At 41.3% G+C, this 20,844-nt stretch overlaps 1 protein-coding gene across 5 annotated transcripts in view; it reads left to right on the top strand.

Moving 5' to 3' along the window:
* The window catches only part of TMCC3 (transmembrane and coiled-coil domain family 3), a 132,810-nt gene that overhangs the window by 68,978 nt on the left and 42,988 nt on the right, over positions 1-20,844 (top strand). Inside the window, exon 1 of one of the 5 annotated variants that reach the window (XM_064702069.1) lies at positions 10,762-11,000. The exons of 3 other annotated variants lie outside the window; for them this stretch is intronic. In XM_064702069.1, the coding sequence (XP_064558139.1) occupies positions 10,998-11,000 (3 nt within the window). In that variant the 5' untranslated portion in view covers positions 10,762-10,997. Of the gene's footprint in view, positions 1-10,761; positions 11,001-18,857; positions 19,076-20,844 lie in introns of those variants that run through there. One more of the 5 variants, XM_064702066.1, reaches the window with a different exon arrangement.

The following is a 20,844-nucleotide window of genomic DNA, read 5'->3' as shown; positions in this document are numbered from 1 at the left end:
AGCCTCGTAAAGTTCAAAACTTGGCCATTTACCGTAGAAATAGAACACTGAAAAAAGGGTACTTCTAGCAAGGAATTTCTGTAATTTCTCTTTGTATAGTGTAAACCTACTTCTCCTGAATAGATAGGATTTTGGAGATGTCCAGCAGTGATTTATGCCTAGTTTGTACCTTAGTGCATGGAGCTTCCAATCGAGTTGGGTTTATCTGGTACATTGTATTTAAGTGGTATCTGTTTCATTTTTTAACTCCTAATTTTTTATTCACATAAGCATGGTCAAAGGTATGCCAAAAGAAATATCCACATTTGGATTGAAATGGTCCATTAATATGAAAGACCAAGATATATCAACATCATTTGTATTCCTGCACATGCTAAATAATTGTGTTTTCAGAGTGGGTACATTATGGCATTTTGATTCTGAAATAATTACAAGCCTCAGCTATAGCTGAATGATTCGTTGCAGCGATTTAGCTCTGCCAGAAATGTGAATATATAGACTGTTAACATGGTGTGGGGCAGCAGTGGTGAAGATAAATCTGTGGCTGTGCTGATTATTCACCTTTCCAGACACCAACATTCATCTTTTTGTCAGTATTTGCACCCATCCACCTCTGTAAAACTGGGAAACACTATTGAAATCAAATCCTTGTTTTCAGCATTGTTGTAATTGAAACCATTATATTATTTAGTTTTCTGAGATCTTGTGTGCCACAACTGTGCTCATACACCCTGATGCTTTCAGTGATATTCAGTGCTGTGCTTGGTAGGACTAAAATGTGCCAAAAGCAGTTTGTTTGATTATTCTGAATATTTTGCTAACTATTTGGTTTCTTTGGTTTTCCTCAAAATGGTTAGCACTTACAGCTTCTTTTTTTTTTTTTGTCTGAAAATTTGAAAATTGTAGTGCAAATAACTAAAATAGGAATTCAAATAGGCTTAAGTACTTCATTTGGAAACGTTTGCGATTGACTCATTCATAGGTGATAATCTGAGCAACAAGTATTCTTTCTAGTGATCACCAGAAATGATGATAAAATTACCTTATCATATAGGACAAAGGTTTTTTTTTTCCTTATTTTTCCCTAACTAAGCAGAATTTATATTTTTTTTCCTCTTTACCACTGAATTTATTAACATTTTTCTGCATTAAAGTGAGTAGATGTTCAGCTGTGGCTTTAACCCAGAGAATTTATGTTAATCATCAGTGAATTACATGGTAGTGATTGAATTTATCAGAGTATTATGCTAGGACAGCAAGTTTCATAGCTTTTTATCCTTTCACTTTTCTTTAATGAAGGATAAGAGGGATATCTGCAGGTGGCAATAGTACTGAAGCTGTGGCCATATGCTCTTTGGGGGTTTTAATGGCTAGGTTACCATCAAGTTAATTTTCAAGTTTGCCTTCTGCAATTCTGATTCAGTAAACTGCTGTAGACTGGGGCAGTCCCTAATGTCTGACTGCACATCTGAGTGCCAGATTCTCCATACTACCAGCACTATCTACAATAGGCAAAGTCATGAACGGCTTTCAAAATTTCGTTGTTTGTCTATGTAACTATTTATTGATTGATTTTGAACCACTGAGTGCAGACATGGATTTCTAATGACAGCACTGAGACATTTGTATCATTAGCATAATGTTAATGTGCAGTGCAAGAAGCTATAATAATAGTCACAAATTACAGATTTTTTCAATGAATTTGAGGGATAAAATGTGGTGTGTACCCAAAATAAGAAACACCAGCCATATGAAGCCCAGGTTCTAGCCTGCACTTGCTTTTCTGAGATGCATTGATGGTGCTGATGGGTAGCAGCAATATCTGAAGAGTGTAATGGTACCCGTGCAGCTTTGAGGGCAGGCTGCACCCAGCCCCTTTGAGAAGGGGCGCCCTGGGCATGAGCAGCAGCACGAGGCTGCTGGGGTTGCTGTTTGTGGGCTCATGTGCTGTGGGATTCAGGTGTGCTCAGGACAGACCTTAAGCATCTTATATATGGGCTGCTGAAACACGGAATTGCTGGAAAATACCCTTGGAGTGCAGCTGGGTCCATGGCTAATGGATTTGGAGCAGCGTGCCAGATGTTTACATGCCATTCAGTGGATTGCACAATGCCTTTTGCAGTTTTCTTCTTGAGTAGGAACACAGCTAAAGTGACAGAAGTAGCTACTTCATTTGGTCATTGCACTATGATACACTGGATTTCCCACTGCAGTGGATAAAGACCAGCTGGGACTACAGAAACATTGCAAACAACTGCACAAAGTAATAAGCAGTTCTCAATTTGCAGTTTATAACAAATTTTTTTTCTGCTTCATTGTTTCTTGGGTTATTGGCCCACTGAAAATTAAATAAGGTTTTTCTTTGACACAAGTGGTTTACCTTAGATGAGGCAATGCTAACTGAAGAGAAAAGCCTAAGTTCTGTTTATGGTCTCTTATCTGTGGTGCCATTTTTGTTCCACAAAATGGGGAAGCCACTCTAGTTGCCGCTGGATGAACTCTTTGTCAAAAATATTATTTTCTGGGAGGGGTCTAATTTATGCATTCTTACTACTTTGCTGACTAGGAGTAGTTCAAAATAAAGAACATTTTGGCAGAAATTTAATCATTACATGTGGTTGTGAATGCCCATTGCTCAGAGAAAATGGTCCCTGTAATTGTGCTACCATTTTAAATGGTATTTTAATTATGGGTTTCTGCTTATCAGGGTGAATCCAGGGACCATTTGTTGTGCACCTGAATCCACTGACTAAAATGTTGGAAAAATAAACTCTGTGTAAAATGTAAGAGAGTTGTTTGAAATAATGAAATAGTTCCAAGTGCCAAACTAACATGTGAAATCAAAGCAAAAGTGAGTCAGCTTGTTGTGACTGTGGGAGCAGCAGGTGAGGTGGGGACTCTGTGACCTACTTTGCTGCTCTGGTCTATTGGTGTTAGTCATCCCAGAGGCCAAACCCCAAAATTTCACATCTGTTGGTATTGTTACTCAGTGATAGTAACAATAATAGTGATAGTAAAAGAAAGTCCATTTCAAGCACATCTGTGATTTCTCATACTGTGATTCACTATACCTGACTAGACTTGTTCTATAAGGTTAGCATGTTGTTGGCCTTCATATATTTCATCCCTGTTTAAGTAATTTTTGTTCTGCAGCCTCAAATAGTCTAAGCCTTCAAGAAAACTTTTATGGTAGTAGAATTCAGTAGTCATGTTAAGGAAAAATGTAGCTAAGACTAAGCCTGTAGGTATTTTATTAATTTTTAATACTAAATTATCTGAGCTACCTTGTACCATAGACCTTCTTTCTTGGCAGACTTAGAGTTCAGCCTTGTGAAGGAACCACAGCAAAGGTTAAGAAAAATGAGCATCCAACGCACATAAGAGGAATTTTATTACAGTAGTGGTGGGTGGAAATGAGGTTAACTGTGTTGACTGTGTTACTGTGAGCCAAAGATCAGACACCAGTTTCTGTTGTCAGGGTTCAAACTCAGTTATAGAGCTGTGCCTTCAGCTGTCCTTAATTACCTTGTTGAGGTAATAAAAAAGGGAGAGTCTTAAAAACACCTTGTCATTGCTGGGCAAGGAATTGCTGGGTTATTTAGAAGTTGAGACTGGTGTCTCTGTGTGTATGTGCATGCTTCAGATCTGTGCTATTGTGTTTATGGAGTTTTAAATAAGATGACTTAAATAGGTCTTGAGACAGTTTAAAATCTTGGCTGAATTATACAGATTACTCAACTGCTGAGGAACCTGGGTGCCCCCAAACCCATCTGAATTGTGCTGCACGATGCAGATGAATGGTTTACAGGCCAGCAGTGATGTTCTCAGAACTCATTGCTCCTTCTCAGTTTTACAGCATGGGCTGATCATACAGAGGGTTCATAGGGTACATCAAAACACCTTTCACCAAGTTGTAGACTTGTGTGTTTGCTGTGCTGCCACATTCCAACTCGTTGTCCTGCAGCTCTCAGCAAGATGGTTCTTCCTGGGCTGTGGTGGGCACAGGGCCCAGGACAGGCACACGAGGAGGTGATGCCTCAAAGCTTTCTCCATGACAGGCATCTGTCTTCTGCCATGGCCCAGGTCATCTAAGGGAAGGATCCGGAGATTATGTTACAGCTGTTGGGAAGGATGGCACAGTCCCCTGGCAGAGCTAACCAGCCTGTGACAGGGCCACTCAGTTCGCACCTCCCCATGTGGCGCATCCTCCCGGTCTGGCTGCTGGAGCCTGCAGCTCCGGATGCTGCTGTGCGCCCTGCGCAGCCCCCGAGTGCAGCCCCAAAGTGCAGCCCCAAAGTGCAGCCCCTGAGTGCCTCTGTGCATCCTGTGCAGCCCCCGAGTGCCGCTGTGCGCCCTGCGCAGCCCCACTGCCACCCCCAGAGCTGTCCCCTCTGCAGGGCAGCCAAAAGTCACCCTTGGTGTGCCACGGGCTGCTGCCGTGGCTCATGGGCTCCTCTCAGCAGCCCAGGGAGTTCAAAACAGCAATGATTGTGCACCACAGAACCACTGCCCGCGTTTTCCTTCTCTCTTCTCTTGCTCCCCCCATACTGCTGCTGCCTCCTGTGTGCTCTTCCATGTCCTATCACTTTCTCCCCCCCCCCAATACTTCGAGAGGATTGTACAAGACATGGGTTAAAAATAGTTTCCAGAGGAGAAACATGTTTGCAGCAGTGGAAGCTAATGTAAACAAAACCCAATAGAATGGTTTTCTGGTTCACGGTTTTATTAATATCTGTAGCTTTAAAGGGATTTGGGATTTTTGTGAGGTAAATGACCTGTTGCAGGCTACACAGATATTTCAAGTTAAATAAAAAATTTAAGGCATAATACAGCCTTCATGCATACTCCTGTTGCTTGGGATTGGAAAGGTTACTGAAGATTTCCTTTCCTGTTGCTATGCATTTTATTTTCATTGTTGGGAAGCGTAGATGAAGGTGAAGGTAGCAGCTATTTCAGGAGGCTGCCTGTGAAGCAGAAAAGTGTTTTAGATACCTTTTTCCATTCTTGTTCCCCCGTGCACAAAAGCAGATGCCAAGTACCACATGCTCCCCTATTTTGTCTGTCAGGAGCTTACGTAGGATTCATCTCTGCTTTTGTGTAGAGGCTTCTAAGGGGGTCTCAGATGCCAAGCTGAGCTGGTTCCTCTGTCACCATCCCCGTGTCCATTTTGTCAAAATGCACCTGGAGAAGCATCACCAAATTTTGTGTGCCCAGGTAGCTTTCTATGACAGTCCCTGGGGTCCTGTAATGTGAAAATGTTTAAAAAACATAGCAGCAGTAAGATAGAGATACCTGTGGTGCACCTTTTTTCCCCCTGAGATAAAGGAAAAAAAAAGCAGGTTTTGCTGGGCCTATATCCAAGGTAGCTAGTGTTAGAAAAGAAGTCTGCAAGCAGATTGAAACAGGTAAAAACTGCTTAAAATTTTTATCATATCTTATCAGTGGAGGCAACAATGTCTCTCAGCAGTTTTCATCCACTCCATGAGTGGACAAAGCAGGATGTGCACTTGCAGGGCAATTCCCTGAGTACATGGTAGGTGAGATCTGCCACCCCAGTCCCCTCATCTTCTGTTCTTGCTAGCAGAAAGATAAGATGTGTAACTCCAGAGCAAATGAAGCCATGTCAAACTGAAGGTTTGCTGCCCCTTGCCTGGGATAAAAAAGCACAGGGTTTTTTTTACCAGCACTGTAGCCAAAATGTGAACTATACACTGATTTTAATTTTTTAGGCTTCCAGTGATTGATATACATTGAGAAATACATTTTCACAAATATAAGCAGATTGTTTACATTGAGTCTTTTCATCTCAGAGCAAACTTAAAATATGGCATCTTTACATTACAGCATGCCAACAGCTGGGGTGGATTATTTCAGGCAAGCTTTTGTGTCTTGCAGTATCACCTACACAGCAGATTGCTTAGCTTTGTTCCCATGTTTAGCCTCAGTTATAACTTTCTCAATGCCCACATTTTTAAGTTCCCTCTAAAACAGGCTGCTGCCACAAAATAACCCCATTTCTGTTATAAGAATGACATTTAAATGACATAGCATGGCCAAAACCAATCTGGGCTGACAAGAATTTCCATCAGTACACAGCTGAGGCATCAGCCTTCAGCTGAAGAGTCCAGTTAACAACACCTATCTTTCTTGCAATTTATTTCAAGTTCAGCTGTCTCAGGCATCCATCTGCTGTCTTCCATCTTTTAGAGAAGTTGACAGAAATGAAATTAGTGGTAAATTGTCTGGGGAGTGAAATTCCTTCTGTTCTGACAGTGCAAAAACACATGACAGTATACCTGGTGGTGGTATGGAGGCCAGCACAGTGCTCAGGAGTTTCTGCTCTGAGGAGGGTATGATTGTGGGTATGTTTAGCAGTATCACTTAGATGCATTTATTTAGGTTATACTAAACCCCAAATGCTTCAAAGAATTTATATATATAATAAAAATATCCTTCAGGCTTTATTTGAAAGATCCATGTATGTTTCAAATCTTTCAAGTAAATCACAAAATCCAAGGATGTAGAAAGATTGAGGTTGAATGTTAATAAAAGATTGCTGCAGGAGGTAGGCCTTTCAAACTCCCTGGTTATCATGTTAGTACTGAGACCATGTCTGAAGGTTAATTCTGCTGTGGTTTTTTTTTCCTCTGTTGTTTTGCTAGTGCCTCACCCTGATACTCTCCAGATCTCTCTTAAGGAAAGATAGATTAAAAATGATGTGAAAAGACCAAGTAGATTATCCTGGAAAAGTTAAGTTTTAACAAATGGTGCTTGTACTATAGCCCTGAGTGATGGATAATTTAGTAAAATATCAGTGTGCCTTTGAAATAACATTATGGAAGAGCCATTGGCCATAAATTAAGTCAATTGCCTGTATGTGTGCATTCCTAAATTCTCAAAAATAGTTTCCATGTCCTAACCATGTGCCACATGATCTGAGAAGGTCATCAGATTTTTCAGTGGGTGGGAGGGTGTGAGGAGGATGGAGGCACACTCTTCTCAGTGTGCCAAACAATAGGACAAGAGGCAATGGGCAGAGACTGATGCACAGGAAATCCCACCTGAACACAAGGAAGAACTTCTTCACTGTGCATGTGAGTGGGCACTGGAACAGGCTGCCCACGTAGGCTGTGGAGTCTCCCTCACTGGAGATATTCAGAAGCCATTTCAATACAATCATGAGTCGTGCTCTAGCAGACCCTGCTTGAACAGGGACGATGGACTGGATGACTTCCAGTGGTCCCATCCAATCTTAGCCATTCTGTAATTCAATACTTGCATTAATACATCGGTGTCTTTGCAAATCTACATGAAATTTGAAGTCCATAAAATTAGTCCTGAGTATCCATTGCAGCAGGTATCTCACCTATGCAATAAGTTATGCCTTAGCTGCTTCAGAGACTGATGCTGACCAGTACTGACAGCATGATCTAAAAGATCTAACTAAATTGTGATGTGTCAGGGGTAGAAATCACCACTTTTCAAAGCAGCAGCCCTATATGCTGATCAAATCCTAGATGATCAAAATCAGTTTAATTACTGTTGTTAAATTTAAATCAGGAAGATAACATACATACAGAAACCTAGAGACATGTTTCTGAAATTTCTCACAGGGAACAAACTGTCGTCATGGATATAAACCTTAGGAAGATTTTCTGCACTTATTCAATTAAATCCTACTAAATGGAATTAGGGAAAGCCAGCTAGAACAAATTATGTATTTCTTCCCTCCTCCTGAGACACTGTTCTGATAGAAGTGCTCCTGCTAGCTTGCAGCCCAGTTAAACATATCATCTGCTCAGTCTTAAAACTGCAAGACTTCATATTTCTGATTCAATAACTGATGCTATGGCATATTCTTTATTTTGTATGTAGCTATCTGTATATGTATTGGTGTGTTTATGTGCACACATATAATTTATGTATATAAATTCTAGCTTGAGGCACACAAGTAAATGTGACTGAGAGCTCCATATCTAAAATTCAGAAGTATCCAAGTGCTACGTAACTTGTAGTGAAAAGCATTTCAAATTTACTAGTGGATGAAAACGGGATTTTAATGCACATCTGCAGCAGGACCGTGGTAAACTAGAGCCACATTCAAAGCTGTGACTGCTTTGAATGGTTCTGCAGAGCATTACAAGCACTTACTCATTCCAATTGCCACTCTTTTTTCCTTGCTTTAATGCCTGCCCATAATTTATAGAATTAAAACCCATTGGCCATACCAGAAGTAATTTGAAAGGGTCCTTAGTTGTTGAAAATTGTTAATGTTCACAAAAATTTAAAGGCTTATCACAACTCCATCACATTTTTAAAATCTTTTGCAATAATTGATTACTAAAAATCAGCTCAAAAACCTCTCCAATCAACCTGTAACAAGCAGAATGAGTCCACTTACTTTTTTCCTTTTGGGGTAGAAATGTAGCAAGATTGGAACATCCTTTCTCAAAGGAACTCTTTGCTTTCTTCCCACTGCCCTGTTTTACTGTCCATCCAACAGAGTACCCAGCCAACAACTGCTCAGCCTTTTGGAAGACTGAAGTGAGGGCTGCATGATGTCGGTGTTCCCCCTGCCACCTTGCAGTGCCACATGTAAACTGCTCACTCTACCTGTGAAATGCTGTAAGCACTGGGGAGGCATAAATTAATAATGTGTGCTTATACATATGCATGCCTGCAGAATATCTAATGAACAAAGAGAAGGGAGCTTCAGCAGTATATTTTTAACCTCAAAGTTTTCTGTCTAGTGTTATTCTTCTTTCTGATTTTGCAGGACGATATGAGGATGTTGATGACAGACATGAAGGGATTTGTTTGCTGAAGTGTCATTCCCAACTGCTGAGGAACATTGGGAAGCTAGGAGAGTGGGAGATGCTGGTGTGCATGTATTTGGTGACACAATGTTTGTATGCATGCAGGTCTAGAAGTTACAAAAGGAAACAAAATCACAGAATGTTCTGAGTTGGAAGGGATCCACAGGGCTCATCTAGTCCAGCTCTTAAGTGCATGGCCCATATGGGGATGGCACCTGTGACCTTGTCATTATTACCACCACACTCTGACAACAGGGTCAGGAGGGTTATGACAAGAAGTTCTGGGGGAATCAAGTCAAAAAAAGGTTTGTCACAATGCAAACAAGCTGCAGTAAGTTCATCTCTGTGCATGCCAAGGGGACATAAAAAGCTGTCTGTAAATACAGAACACACCTTGTGGGGAGAAAAGCTGATGAACTGGGATCAGTTAATCTCTTCAGGTTTTAAATTCCTGTATGATTTTGATAGATGGCTGGAGATGTCATGCTGAGTTACTGAATATTTGTTTGTTTTTATTCTCATCCTAAGAAGATTATTCACTTCAAGCTATTTAAATGCTTAGGGACATTATTTAACTTGTTCATGTTTATTTGCTGCTGTCCCCATTCACTACAGAGGAATAGAAGGATTCCCTGCTGATTTAGTTTAATTTATCTGCTTCTTTTCTCTATCAGTGAAGCTGAATTGTGTATACATGCACCCTCATTTCATACTATTGGATGCCTTAGAAAAATAAATACATTCTAGTTCTGGAGACTGACATATGAAGTTCAGATAACTAAAGGAAATTTAGCAGTAGCAAAGTTACCAGTATCAAAGAGAAAAGTTTGTAGAGATTTAGTGAAACATCTCCTGGAGATGACTCATTCTTGGAGAAGATGAGCATATTTCTGCTGGGTCAGCTATTTAGTTATATAGAAAGTTTTATTTCTCTTTTCTTCAAAACCAGATGATTGTTTATGTATGGTGCTTTATCTCCACAGATGTTCTAATGCCACATTTGCATTTTTGGTCCTTCAAGCAGTTCTGCTAGTTTTCATCTTTCCCTCATCTTAGTTTCAGCAGCTGGTATTATGATATTCAGATATAATTGCTGATCTCAGCTCTACCAGAAAATTCATACTGAAGCTTTCTGCTAGGTTTTTGCTTGGATGAAGCTGCTTGTTATTCTTCCAAAGCCTAACTAATTCAAGCTGTTCTTGAAGTTCTATTAGGAAAAAAAAAATAGTTCATTTTGGGGTGCCCATGATTTTACAAATTTTCATAAGTAATAGGCTGACTTAAGATTTGACTCTGTGTCTTTTACATTAAGAGTTTTTGGATACATGTGTACCCTATGTACACAATTTAATCTTTGTCAGCTAAAAATGCAATACATGATTAGCTTTTTTTTACTGCTGATGTCTTCTGTGTTCTGCCTTCTGCCCCCAAGCATGATTCCCTGCCCACTTTCCTGAGTCAACACCACAGCTTGAGTAGATGTGCCAGTAGATGATGAGGGAGCTAATAAAACTCAGACATATGTATTTTCACAATGTAATAATTTATTTTGTTTTGACAGAAATAGCTATCACCTGCACCAGCTCTCAGAGCAGCTCACTGTTGTTGAATCTAAATTACAAGCCAGCTTTAAAGGATAAGATTCTAGACTAAACACAGGCATTAAGGGTACATCTCTCTGCCCTGATATTACCTACATGTGTAGCATTACAGGCTACTAGCCATCAGTTCTACGTACTAACTGAAGCTGTGCCATCCAAGCAGTCAGTGGTTGTTGTTGCAGCTTAACTACATAGTCTGAATACTCCTCTGCCCAAGTTACTGCTGTGGACAGCCTGCATGGGCTGCTTCCACACTATCACCACCCAGCCATTTGTTTTTATGGCCCTGAGGCCTTGGATACCTTCCCGTGCCCATAAATCCGAGGCCGCTGATGTCAGCTGGTGGCTGTGCTGGGGAGGCCCCACCTGGGACTGGGATCATCCTTCACCTGGGAAAGGGGCATGTGGAGAGCACCCTTTTGTACCTGCTGGCTGCTGCTGGCTGTGCACTCAGCAGGGCTGCAGGTGTGTGACTAGCAGGGCTTTGCTCACCAGCTAAGGCAGAACCTGAGCCTTTCAGCTCAAGCAAATCCTCAAGCCGTGCCTAGAGGTGCAGTGTAATGAGACAGAACTGCTGAAAATGGTAGGTTATTTTTGTGAAAACTTATGGTAGAAATGCAAAATAATTTTTACTAATATTTTCCTGTTAGTTTTCAAACTGGACAAGGTTTATGATCTGATGTCTCAAAGGAAAGAAGATGTGAGAAAATGAACTGTTTAGAAAAAAAGACAACCTTTTATTGTAAGAAATGCCAGATTCTGGAGAGTGTAAATGAAGAATTCAGTCTGTTGTTTTGTGGTTGTATCAGACCTCTGATTGAAATGCTGAAAATGATTGGAATTAGTAAGGGTCAGAAATGCAAAGTAGAATCTGTCAGGTCCCATGTGTTCGTGATACCACTTTTTTCTTTTGTCTTAACTTATGTAATAGGACTTTTTCTTGGCTGTGCTACTTTGTTGTAACTTTTGTGTGCCTGTGCCCTAGAAATCTTAATTACTATTGATATATACCTTGTTGCTTTTATGGTCTTTATACTGCTATTAGTTTATTTATTGCACCAATACTTTCTTCTGAGACTCCTAATTAACAAGTGTTTCAAAACCTACGTGAGGTAATCTGTATTAGCACAATGAACAAGCAGGAATATTAAATTTCTCCCCATACAATACTTAAAATAAAGTTGTTGATAAGGTTGTGTATATGTGTGGGACATAAACACACAAACACAAATAAATTTAAGGGAACCCTGTAAAAGAACACTGGTAGACCTATAACAGTTTTTTCCTCTCTTTTGATATTTAAGTGTTTGTCTGTGAGATTCTTGTTGATAACATCATGCCTTTATACTGTCTGAGCTTGAAAATTCTGGTATCTGTAAAATTGTGAGCCTGAGGTGGTTACAAATCAGAAGTGGGGAGCTACTTGTAGCTGAAGCAGAGGCAACTGCTTTGCAACCCTCCATATCAGACCAACCCAAACCCAGCTGCCAAAACTGGTTTTGTTGGGTTTTTTTTTAAGGCAAGAAGAGAGACAGCTTCATTTTTCAGTGACACTTGAGGCCAGCTGATGAAGAGTTTATTGGTGGGCACTGAAAGGGAAGGGAATTTCAGTTTATTCCAGCCCCAAAGCAGCCTGTCTCTGCAGGGTGTCTTGTGTCCTGTCAGATGTCTGTGGACATTGAGGTTCTCTTTCCTTTTGTTAGCTTAGGATTGATTTATGTATAAATGCTTTGCAGACATAGCTGTATTGGTAAATAAAAAGAAATCCTACCCTCCATATATATAATTCTAGTAAGAAAAGATTGGTTACAGTTATGCTGGGCATAAAGGCAATAATTTTGTTCCAGAAAATTGCATTGCTATATAGCAGAATAGGAATTTTTATTAGGACATGTTGTGTCTTTTCTGTTCTCTAGTGATCTCATGCTGTAATGTTTTCCAGTAATGGAAGTTCAGGGGGAACTGCTCCTAAAATACTAGGACCCTACTGTGTCAATACAGTTTCCAAAAATATTGCAGAATGAGCTGCTGCTTATATGTTCGTGCTCAGCTCAGGTCCCAAGGATAAGACAATGGTACTGTGTGGTATCTCATATAATTCATTGGTTGTATAAGAATAAAGCAGAAGACTTCAGTTTGTGAAAGACTGTCCCCCAAATTTTGTAATTAATAATACCTTACTAAATCATGATTTTAAAAGCCCCAAAGAATTATTATTAATATTGTTTTAAAAACACACTTATTTGTTTAAAGTTTTATAGTAACAAGCCAAAAGTGGCTTCTTGACATATTACTGTATTTAGATATGTAAAGGAAGTGTGTTGCTAGATACTTAAAAAAATGGCTGATACTCATGTACTTAGTATAATAGAAATACCTATGCTGTGCTCTGGAGTTTTTTGTTTGGAATTTCTTGCCTTTAAAATATTTGTTGTTAAAATCAGGCACTTGGAAAATTTCCACAGTTAGATGATTGTAGGTGATCATCTTTTACGTTTGTGAGGGAATTTGAACTTCATGTCCTTGTAACTTGCATTTCTGTATATAGAGTCACTGTAATAAACTCAAAGGGCTGTGTTGCAACAACTCTCACCAGGACAAGGTGTAGGCTTACATGTATAATCATTAATTTTTCTGTCCTCTCATAACCCATCTGTATTTTCTGGTTGACTGGCAAGCGAGTCCTAATTCTGCATTTGACTTTGTTGATTGATATGGAAATAATTGATGTCACACATTTAGCATGACATAACTTATACAGAGCCACCACCATGCAATGTACCTCACAGATGAATAAAAATTGACAGGTTCCTATCCAGCACTGTCTGCTATCTCTGTGTGCAGCCCTCAGCCACAAACTGAGCTGGGATTCTGTGCAGCTATGGCCATAGAGCAGTAGAGTGAAAGCTGCAGTGTATTAACTTACAGAGCCTTTAGGAGCTCAGATGTCACCTACCCAGCTACATGCCACCTCAGGGGGACTGCAGGCGCTGCTGCTCGCAGACTGGGTTAGGGTGGCACATTCCAAGAGCAATTCTTGTACTCATGGGCTGTGTCTAGTGTGCTTGTTTTAATTTGAGATAAAATGTTGCCCTGATATAACCACCAGAATATGAAGTAATAGGAGATTGAGACTGGTTGTCTTCTGGCAACAGCCTGAATGGTTTGGATGCAAGTTCATATTTGTGTTTTGGAAGGGAGTACACCTTTATGTGCCAGCAGGCTGCAGCTGTTGGTCCTGCATGCCTTGTGACAATGTCAAAGTGGCTGATTGGGGACTAAGAGGCTGCATACATTCATTCTCAGGCAGCCACAAATCACATACTATGAGGCAGAAGAAAATTTGTAAGCTGATGAGCAGCAACCATTCATGTTGCTAGAGGGAGAATTCTCTACTTGCCTCTGCAACATGGACTATCTTTAATGTAAATAGCTGGGCTCCAGGCGAGTTTTGGGTATACAGAACAGTTGGCATTTCAGTCTGCTACAAAGGTGGCTCTTACTCACAGCATTTGAAATGCAAAACACTGCCACCATCTAGTAGGTACTGTTTGCACTATCGCTGTCACTCAGCAGCAGCAGTGAGGAATTATGTAGCTGAATTTTCCTAGCTTGTATGAGAATGAGGAAAGGCCTGGAAATTGCCTGGAAATTCATCATACTGCAAGGGACACACAATAGTATGCAGGGAAAAAGAGAAAGAGTGAGAACTTCTGTTACCCTGAACTGGAATTTTTTACTTGCTTCTCTATACTTCACTCCCTATAAGTGCATCTCACTAATATATGAAAGTCTTTGTTTTGCAGTTTCTTGCTGTGTATACTCAAACTTTCCAGAGCTATTCTATTGTGAAAACTGATAAAACATTTCTTAATCAGAAGAGGACATTTCTTAATCAGGAGGAGAGGGGTTAATTTAAAATTTTATTTTGATATCTGAAAGTTTATCAACATCTTCTGAACGCTTGTCAGAGCTTGGCAATACAATCTGCAAGTCTTGATGTGATCCCCTGGTAGTTTGTGCTGGGTACAAACCAGCAGAGTGTTTCCTTTGCTGTGAGTGTGAAAAGCTTATGCTTTGGCAGAGGAACTGGGAACTGTGACAGTGCACTCAGGGCTAACTGCAAGACCAATGCCACTCAGCACTATCCCACTTGACCTCAGACTTGGAAATGACTAACCATTTCTTTTCACGTAGACCCTTTCCCTGGAGGCTGGCTGATGAAAGCTTTTGGAAAAAGATTTGGAGGACAAGTTAAAAAGTCTCTTAAAAGAAGTCCCAGTATCCTGTTTAGAGTACAGATGTTACCATTGTGGGAAAAGGGATCTTTGTCTTCTTCCTGATTGTACCTTTGCCAACATACCTTTGACATCAGATATTTAATTTCCCCCCATGAACATTAGAACACAACATTCAATAATAGCACTTTTAATTCTGGAGTTCAAGGTTCTCCACATGAGAAAGGTGTGCCATGCTTCCCCTTTTGCAGATAGGGTAGTAGAAGTCCAAAGAATAAAAGTAAATTGCCAAGACTCAGATTCACGATAAAACTAGAAAGAGAATGGGGCCAAACCTTGAGCCAGCCTCCAAATGAAAGAATTTCCATATTTTCCTCCTCTACAAAGGTCTTTTTGGGTCTTTTTTGTTACTTCCCAGTATGTGTGCGTGACACCATCTAGGGGATTGTATTGTGTGGGAGTTGGATTTTGTTAGGCAATCCCAAAAGTGCACTGGCACTTCTGGTCCCACCATGGCTTATGCATAAGTCAGCGTGGAAAATTTATAGGTTGTAGGTGGGAGTGGTATGTCTGCTGTGCAGGCATTACACATAGTCATGGGACAAAAAATGGATGGCAAAGGTGCAGTCTCTGAAGAGAAGAGTGAGACAGGAATCATCTTGAGAAAGCTCAGGCTCCAGCTGATAGGCCTCCTTTGGACAGTGCCTCTGCTGCACCTCCAGAGATTTCATTTTCCTAAAACATGGCAATACAGGCAACTGCAGTATTGGTGTCTGTCCCTCTGAAAACCAAATAACGTCGTGAATACTCTTGTACAGTGATCATAAGTCTTTACTAGACCTTCTGCTCCTAATAGGCATCGCTCTTTAAAAGGTCACTTTAATAAGGTAGGCAAAATAATGTAAATACCAAGAGTTGAGCATTGTGGATCAGGCCAGCATGCTGAACTGAGGAGAAGGACTGGAAAAGAATGGGCACTGACTGCTGGGCACTCAGTGAGGCATTTGAACTTTAAAATTGGCAAAATGGACAGCTGGAATGATATGACATTTTATCATTAATTTAAGCAACAGAAATTAATGTTTAAAATGTTTTTGGAGAAGAACAAAGGATAAGAGAATGAAACTGGACTACCATTTCTATCTAAGTCACTGTGAGTCCAGCTCATGCTCTTGCTGCTATCTGGAAGAATTTGCTTTAGTGGAGTTAAGGTTTAGTAGAGAGCAGGTGCAGTGTGTGGGAAGAACATTTATTTAAACTCTGTGGGCTTTTGAAAATGAGAGTGAGAGAAGTACCCAGTGAAGCTCTCAGTAGTACTGTGCTGTGCAGTATTCTGCCACGTTCAGGACATCACGTCTCTGCTTTGGAGTGAGGAATGAGAGCTGTACAACCAGCTGTGTGTGCAAGAGAAGGGCAGGTGGTCTTTGTCAACCAAGCCAAATAGAATGCATTCTGCAAATGTGGCATAGGAAAAGAACCTGCTCCTGCTCCAGCTCAGGAAGGACCTAGTGGCCCATGTGTGAGAAGGAAAGATAAAGGGGGAAAAGAGCAGCCGTTGGTTAGAGAATTGCATTGCACCACAGTTTGACATAAGTTCTGAAGACACAGATGATTTAAGTCCAACATATGAAAAGAACCATTTTTTTAGATGTTGCACCTGCAGACACTGTCAAAATTACAATGAATTACAATGGCTTCTAATTCAGCTTGTGTGGAAGGACTCTCCTGACCCATGGGACAGATGTCTCCACCCAAGCAGCTGTTTGTCCTCCACTATACCTTGCTGCTGTGTGCAGCAGTTGTTCCCAATGGACTGGCCTGCTGTCCTGTGGTCACAGCTCCTCCAGGAGCCACCCAGTGCCAGGGCTTTCACTGTTGGCACAGGAGCTGGAGCTGCTGTTTCTGGTATGCACCACTGAGAGCAGTGCCCAAGCAACAGATCCACAGGCTTGCTTGGAAGGTGACTAATGCAGCACTGGGCCTTACAAACCAGCTATACTATGTTCTCTTCTTAGAGGCTACATCAGGACAGAGCTTTCTTTGAAAATATAGTAGTCTGCATGTTGATACTACCTCTAAATGTATATGGCATATTCCTGCCTCTTTTTATCTTCAAGAGAAGTTTCACCATTTTGTGGCTAGTCTGCTGGTACTATTTAAATAAAGCTGATATGTAAATAAAACTCTTAAACTTTTGAATAAAGTATGATTTATAGTAAGCCTTCTATTACTAAAACATCAAGCAGTTGCAGTGTTTTATGTGTCCCTATTCCAACTGCTTACCCTTTCTGTGCTTTGATCAACTATATCTGGCAAGACTTTAAAAAAACCCTGAAAGTTTCTGAGGAAATAAGGGTGTTTCATCCTAGGTGCTGAAAACCACACATTCCTGTTTGGAAATGTCCAATTATTTCTTCAGTGAATACCCCAAGCCCCACAAAATTTGCCTATTTAATTTTTTACTCACCTTTACCTCCAGAGTTCCTTACTCTCTGGCACATGAATTAATGTTCATGTCTGAGCTGAAGGGCTGAAAAAACAGTTTCTATTTCTGCTTTTTTCCCAGCAGCCTTTTAACTTCAGCTAACTCATTCAGCTTCATGAGAAGTATAGGAAGGGTGGCAAGTCACCATCTGTGTGCAGTATCTAGTGTTAGTTTGGTACTTTGAATACTGCATTAGGAAAATAGTGCTTCCTTTAGTAAACCCACTCATTGTTTACTTTGGGATAACTTTGTTAAAACTGGTGTTAGAGTTGAAGATGAAACACCTGCCAAGAGGGTGAGGTCTTGTAGTATTTCTTTTTATTTTAGAATTCCAGGTCTTTTATTTATGAAGACCTCATTGCTTTAAAACGCTATTGAGGTCCTCATGTCAGATAATTAGCCTCTGACAGTACTGTTATGTTGGAACATATGATTCCAATAAAACAAACTAATGGCAACAGGGAAACATTTTTTAAAGCTGCAAGGTCCTCCTAGGGTAGTTAACTGTGTTGATATTTAAGTATGTTTATATACCCACATGCCTTGGGACTGTTGCTGTCTCCAGCTAGAGAAAAAAAGCAGTGGGACTTGTGCATGAGCATGAGAGCAACTGCACCTAAAAGGTGAAATCCTGCTGCTCCTGCAAGAGTTGGCCTGAAGGAACTCCAGATTTACTTGTGTAATTAGCGGTGGTAACTCAACAAGTCTGTTTATTTCAGAAAGGAAAAGAAATACATTTCCTCTACTACTTACTGATTATAAAACAATATTTTACTTGCACTTTTCAAAGGGTTAAAATGTGTTAAGTGTCACTTAAATGCATTCCTCAGCATAGAAAGTCTGAAGAGAAATGTGAAGATCAGTCAGAAGCTCCACTCAACTCTTAGGAATTTAAGTGCATGGCATACACATGCCCTGGAAAACAAGTTTTCCTTGAGCGTTCAGAAGTAAGGTTTGAGGCTCCCCTGTGCCAGGATATTGAAGGATTTATCTCACATAGGTTATGTGCAGAAAATGAGGCTGAATTGGTTGCTGTGCTGCTCTACGGAACACTTTGGAAAATTCAAGCTCGGATTATTTAGTTGGTTTGACAGAATGTTGATACAATTTTATTGTGGAAGCTTCTAGGTATGAAGGGCTTTCAAGCGGCAGTGTTGTTGTTGTTTGGTACCTTAGGCTGCCGAAGTCAAAACCTTACAAGTGAGTCTGCCCAAAACTGACAAGACAATGCTTCTGGTTTCTTCCTTTCTTTCCCCTTTGGACTTCTGAACCTTTAGGCTCACAATATGCTGTGAGGTTTCACTGTGGCCACAAGGTTTAGGTTTGTTTTAAGGCAAGTCGAGATTGCTTGATGGTAACTCCCTCCAAGACCTGGATCGGACCCAAAGCAGCGGCAGTCAGCAGGAGGAACTGTCATCCCTCTGTCCAGCCATTTCTCCGGGATATCATCGTGTCCGAGCTCCGCTGTCCCCTCAAACAGACGGCCTTGAAAATTAAACAAACGAAGGGACTTCTGGCCCAGTCCCTGTGGCTAAGCTCTCTCCCACCTTCATCCCCTCGCAGGCGTCCTTCCTTTCTCGAAGGAGGGGGACGCCCTAGCCGGGGCCCCTCAGGGCCCGTGCGGCGGGACCCGGAGCGCGGAGGGGCCGACCCGGCCGTGTGGGGCTGGGGAGCGGGCGGGGCGGAGCCCTGCGGGCGGGGCGTGCCCGGCGCTCCCGTGCGGCGCCGGCGGCCCCGATCCCGATCCCGCTCGGTCCCGCGGCCGCGGGGCTGGTGCTTGGGCGGCCCTGGGCGGCACCGCGCCCGCCGTGGGGCAGCGGGCAGAGCAGCAGCAGCAGCGCAAACACTCGCACAAGCATGCCGGGCAGCGACACGGCGCTCGCCGTGGACAGGACGTATTCGGACCCGGAGCGGCACCGGCGCCGCAAGACGAGGGTAAGGCGGGAGACAGCCGGCGGCCCGGGAGGCGGCGGCGCCGGGGCTGCCGGGGGGATTGGGGTGCCCAGCTCTGACAGGCAGCCGCCAACCTGCAGCACTTTCCCCGTGAGGTCTCCGCGTTTCCTAGGCTGACGAGCTAAAGGGAAGGGTTTTCCTGTGTGATTCTTTCACGTTCATGCTCTGAACGCTTTTTGGTATAGGAAAATGAAATGAAACTGGATATTGACTTCATAGAAACCAATGTTCGAGGTATCCCCGCAATCGAAACCAGAGGGATATAAGTGTAATAGAGAACTTACTCACTAGAGTCAACAGTGCCGATGATTTAATGCCGTGACTCTCTCTCGATCACAGTGGTGAATACTGGGGCTTGGTTCTGTTTCTCAAGGTTTGTTTAATAAACTCTGGAGCAGGTGATAGTATCTGGCAGCAGAGAATTATTATGGTTCCTTTTATGAAGTTAAAAGAGGGCTGTGGCAGGAATGGAACTTGACAGAAAAAGTGCACCTGTGTGTTGTAGGGATAAAGTAAGAATGTAATATATATCCATGATGTATGGCTTTATGAAATAGTTTTTCTTAGTCTCCTGGCAAGTTCATCTTTATTTTTGTGTTTTGTTCATATGGTATATATATAAACATAAACATGTGTAGGCAGAGCTGTGATCCTTTAGTGTATTTAGTGGCTTTTATGGTAAGTGTTCCGTTGATGAAGGCACTTTGCTTTTAGTTTAAAGTTCTTACCTAAATGTTCAGTTCAAAAACGTGTAAAAAGTGGCTCTTTCTTCCCATGCACTGCAGGAAAGGAAAAACGAGGTTGCTCTAGCTGACTTGGAATATTGGTAGAAATTCTGTTTTCTTTTCTGTGCTGAGATCCTGGGTCTGACAACAAATGAACTTATGGTTTGAAGTGTAAGAATCAACTGTGAGGCCAGATCTTTTCTGGGATGTGACTGGGGTGAAGATTTTGGGTTTTGGGTGTTTTATTTTCCAGTACTGCACATTAGCAGTATTATCCATCCCTCCTGCCCATTAATTCACAGGGATGAAAAGGAGATGGTGTGATCCAGATTGCTTCAGAATAATGAAATATTTTTAAAATAGGTAACCCTCTACGCTGTAGCATTACTACTGGAATCTACAATGCTCTTCACACTGTAAGCTGGTCACACATGCTAGTCATATTGGAGTTAACAGTGTTATGCATTTCCTGTGTTCTTCACTGTTGAAAGTTGAACTAATTAGTTTCTCTTTCATTGATCTTGCTGTAAGAATAGTGACTACCTACCTAAGTGTGGCCATGGAGAAAAGTTGCATATCTTCATAATTTTTGGCATATTTGAAGGTTAAATTCTACTCCCTACTCTAGTTGTTTTACTTAAAAGTATAAAGTATCATGACTAATATTGTGTTGTTTTTTGTACTTGTGTATTGACATTAAAAAAAAAATTCTCATGTTTAAGGCGATTTTAAAATAGCATTGGTCTTCTGTCTGATTTGGATTTTTTTTAATCAGAATTAGTGTCATCTTCCCTTCCTGTGACCATGAGGGCTGGAAATAGAACTCTATACAAGTTTAGAGTTGTATGTAATTGTGATGCTCCAGGGTTTGGGCTTTACAAGTTGTGTCAAATATCACAGAACTTGTAAAGTAATTGCTAGGTATGGTAGCAGCATGTTGTGTCTTCCAGATGATGGTAAGACCTTGTATTTAATCTGTTTGTGCTTAGTCCAGACAAATTGGAATTTTTTCCTGGGTAAACTGCC

This window comes from Zonotrichia leucophrys, chromosome 1A (genome assembly GCF_028769735.1).
Source record: "Zonotrichia leucophrys gambelii isolate GWCS_2022_RI chromosome 1A, RI_Zleu_2.0, whole genome shotgun sequence".
NCBI lineage: Eukaryota > Metazoa > Chordata > Aves > Passeriformes > Passerellidae > Zonotrichia > Zonotrichia leucophrys.
The sequence above is the reverse complement of the archived record's forward strand: the minus strand, read 5'-3'. Positions and strand labels throughout refer to the sequence as shown.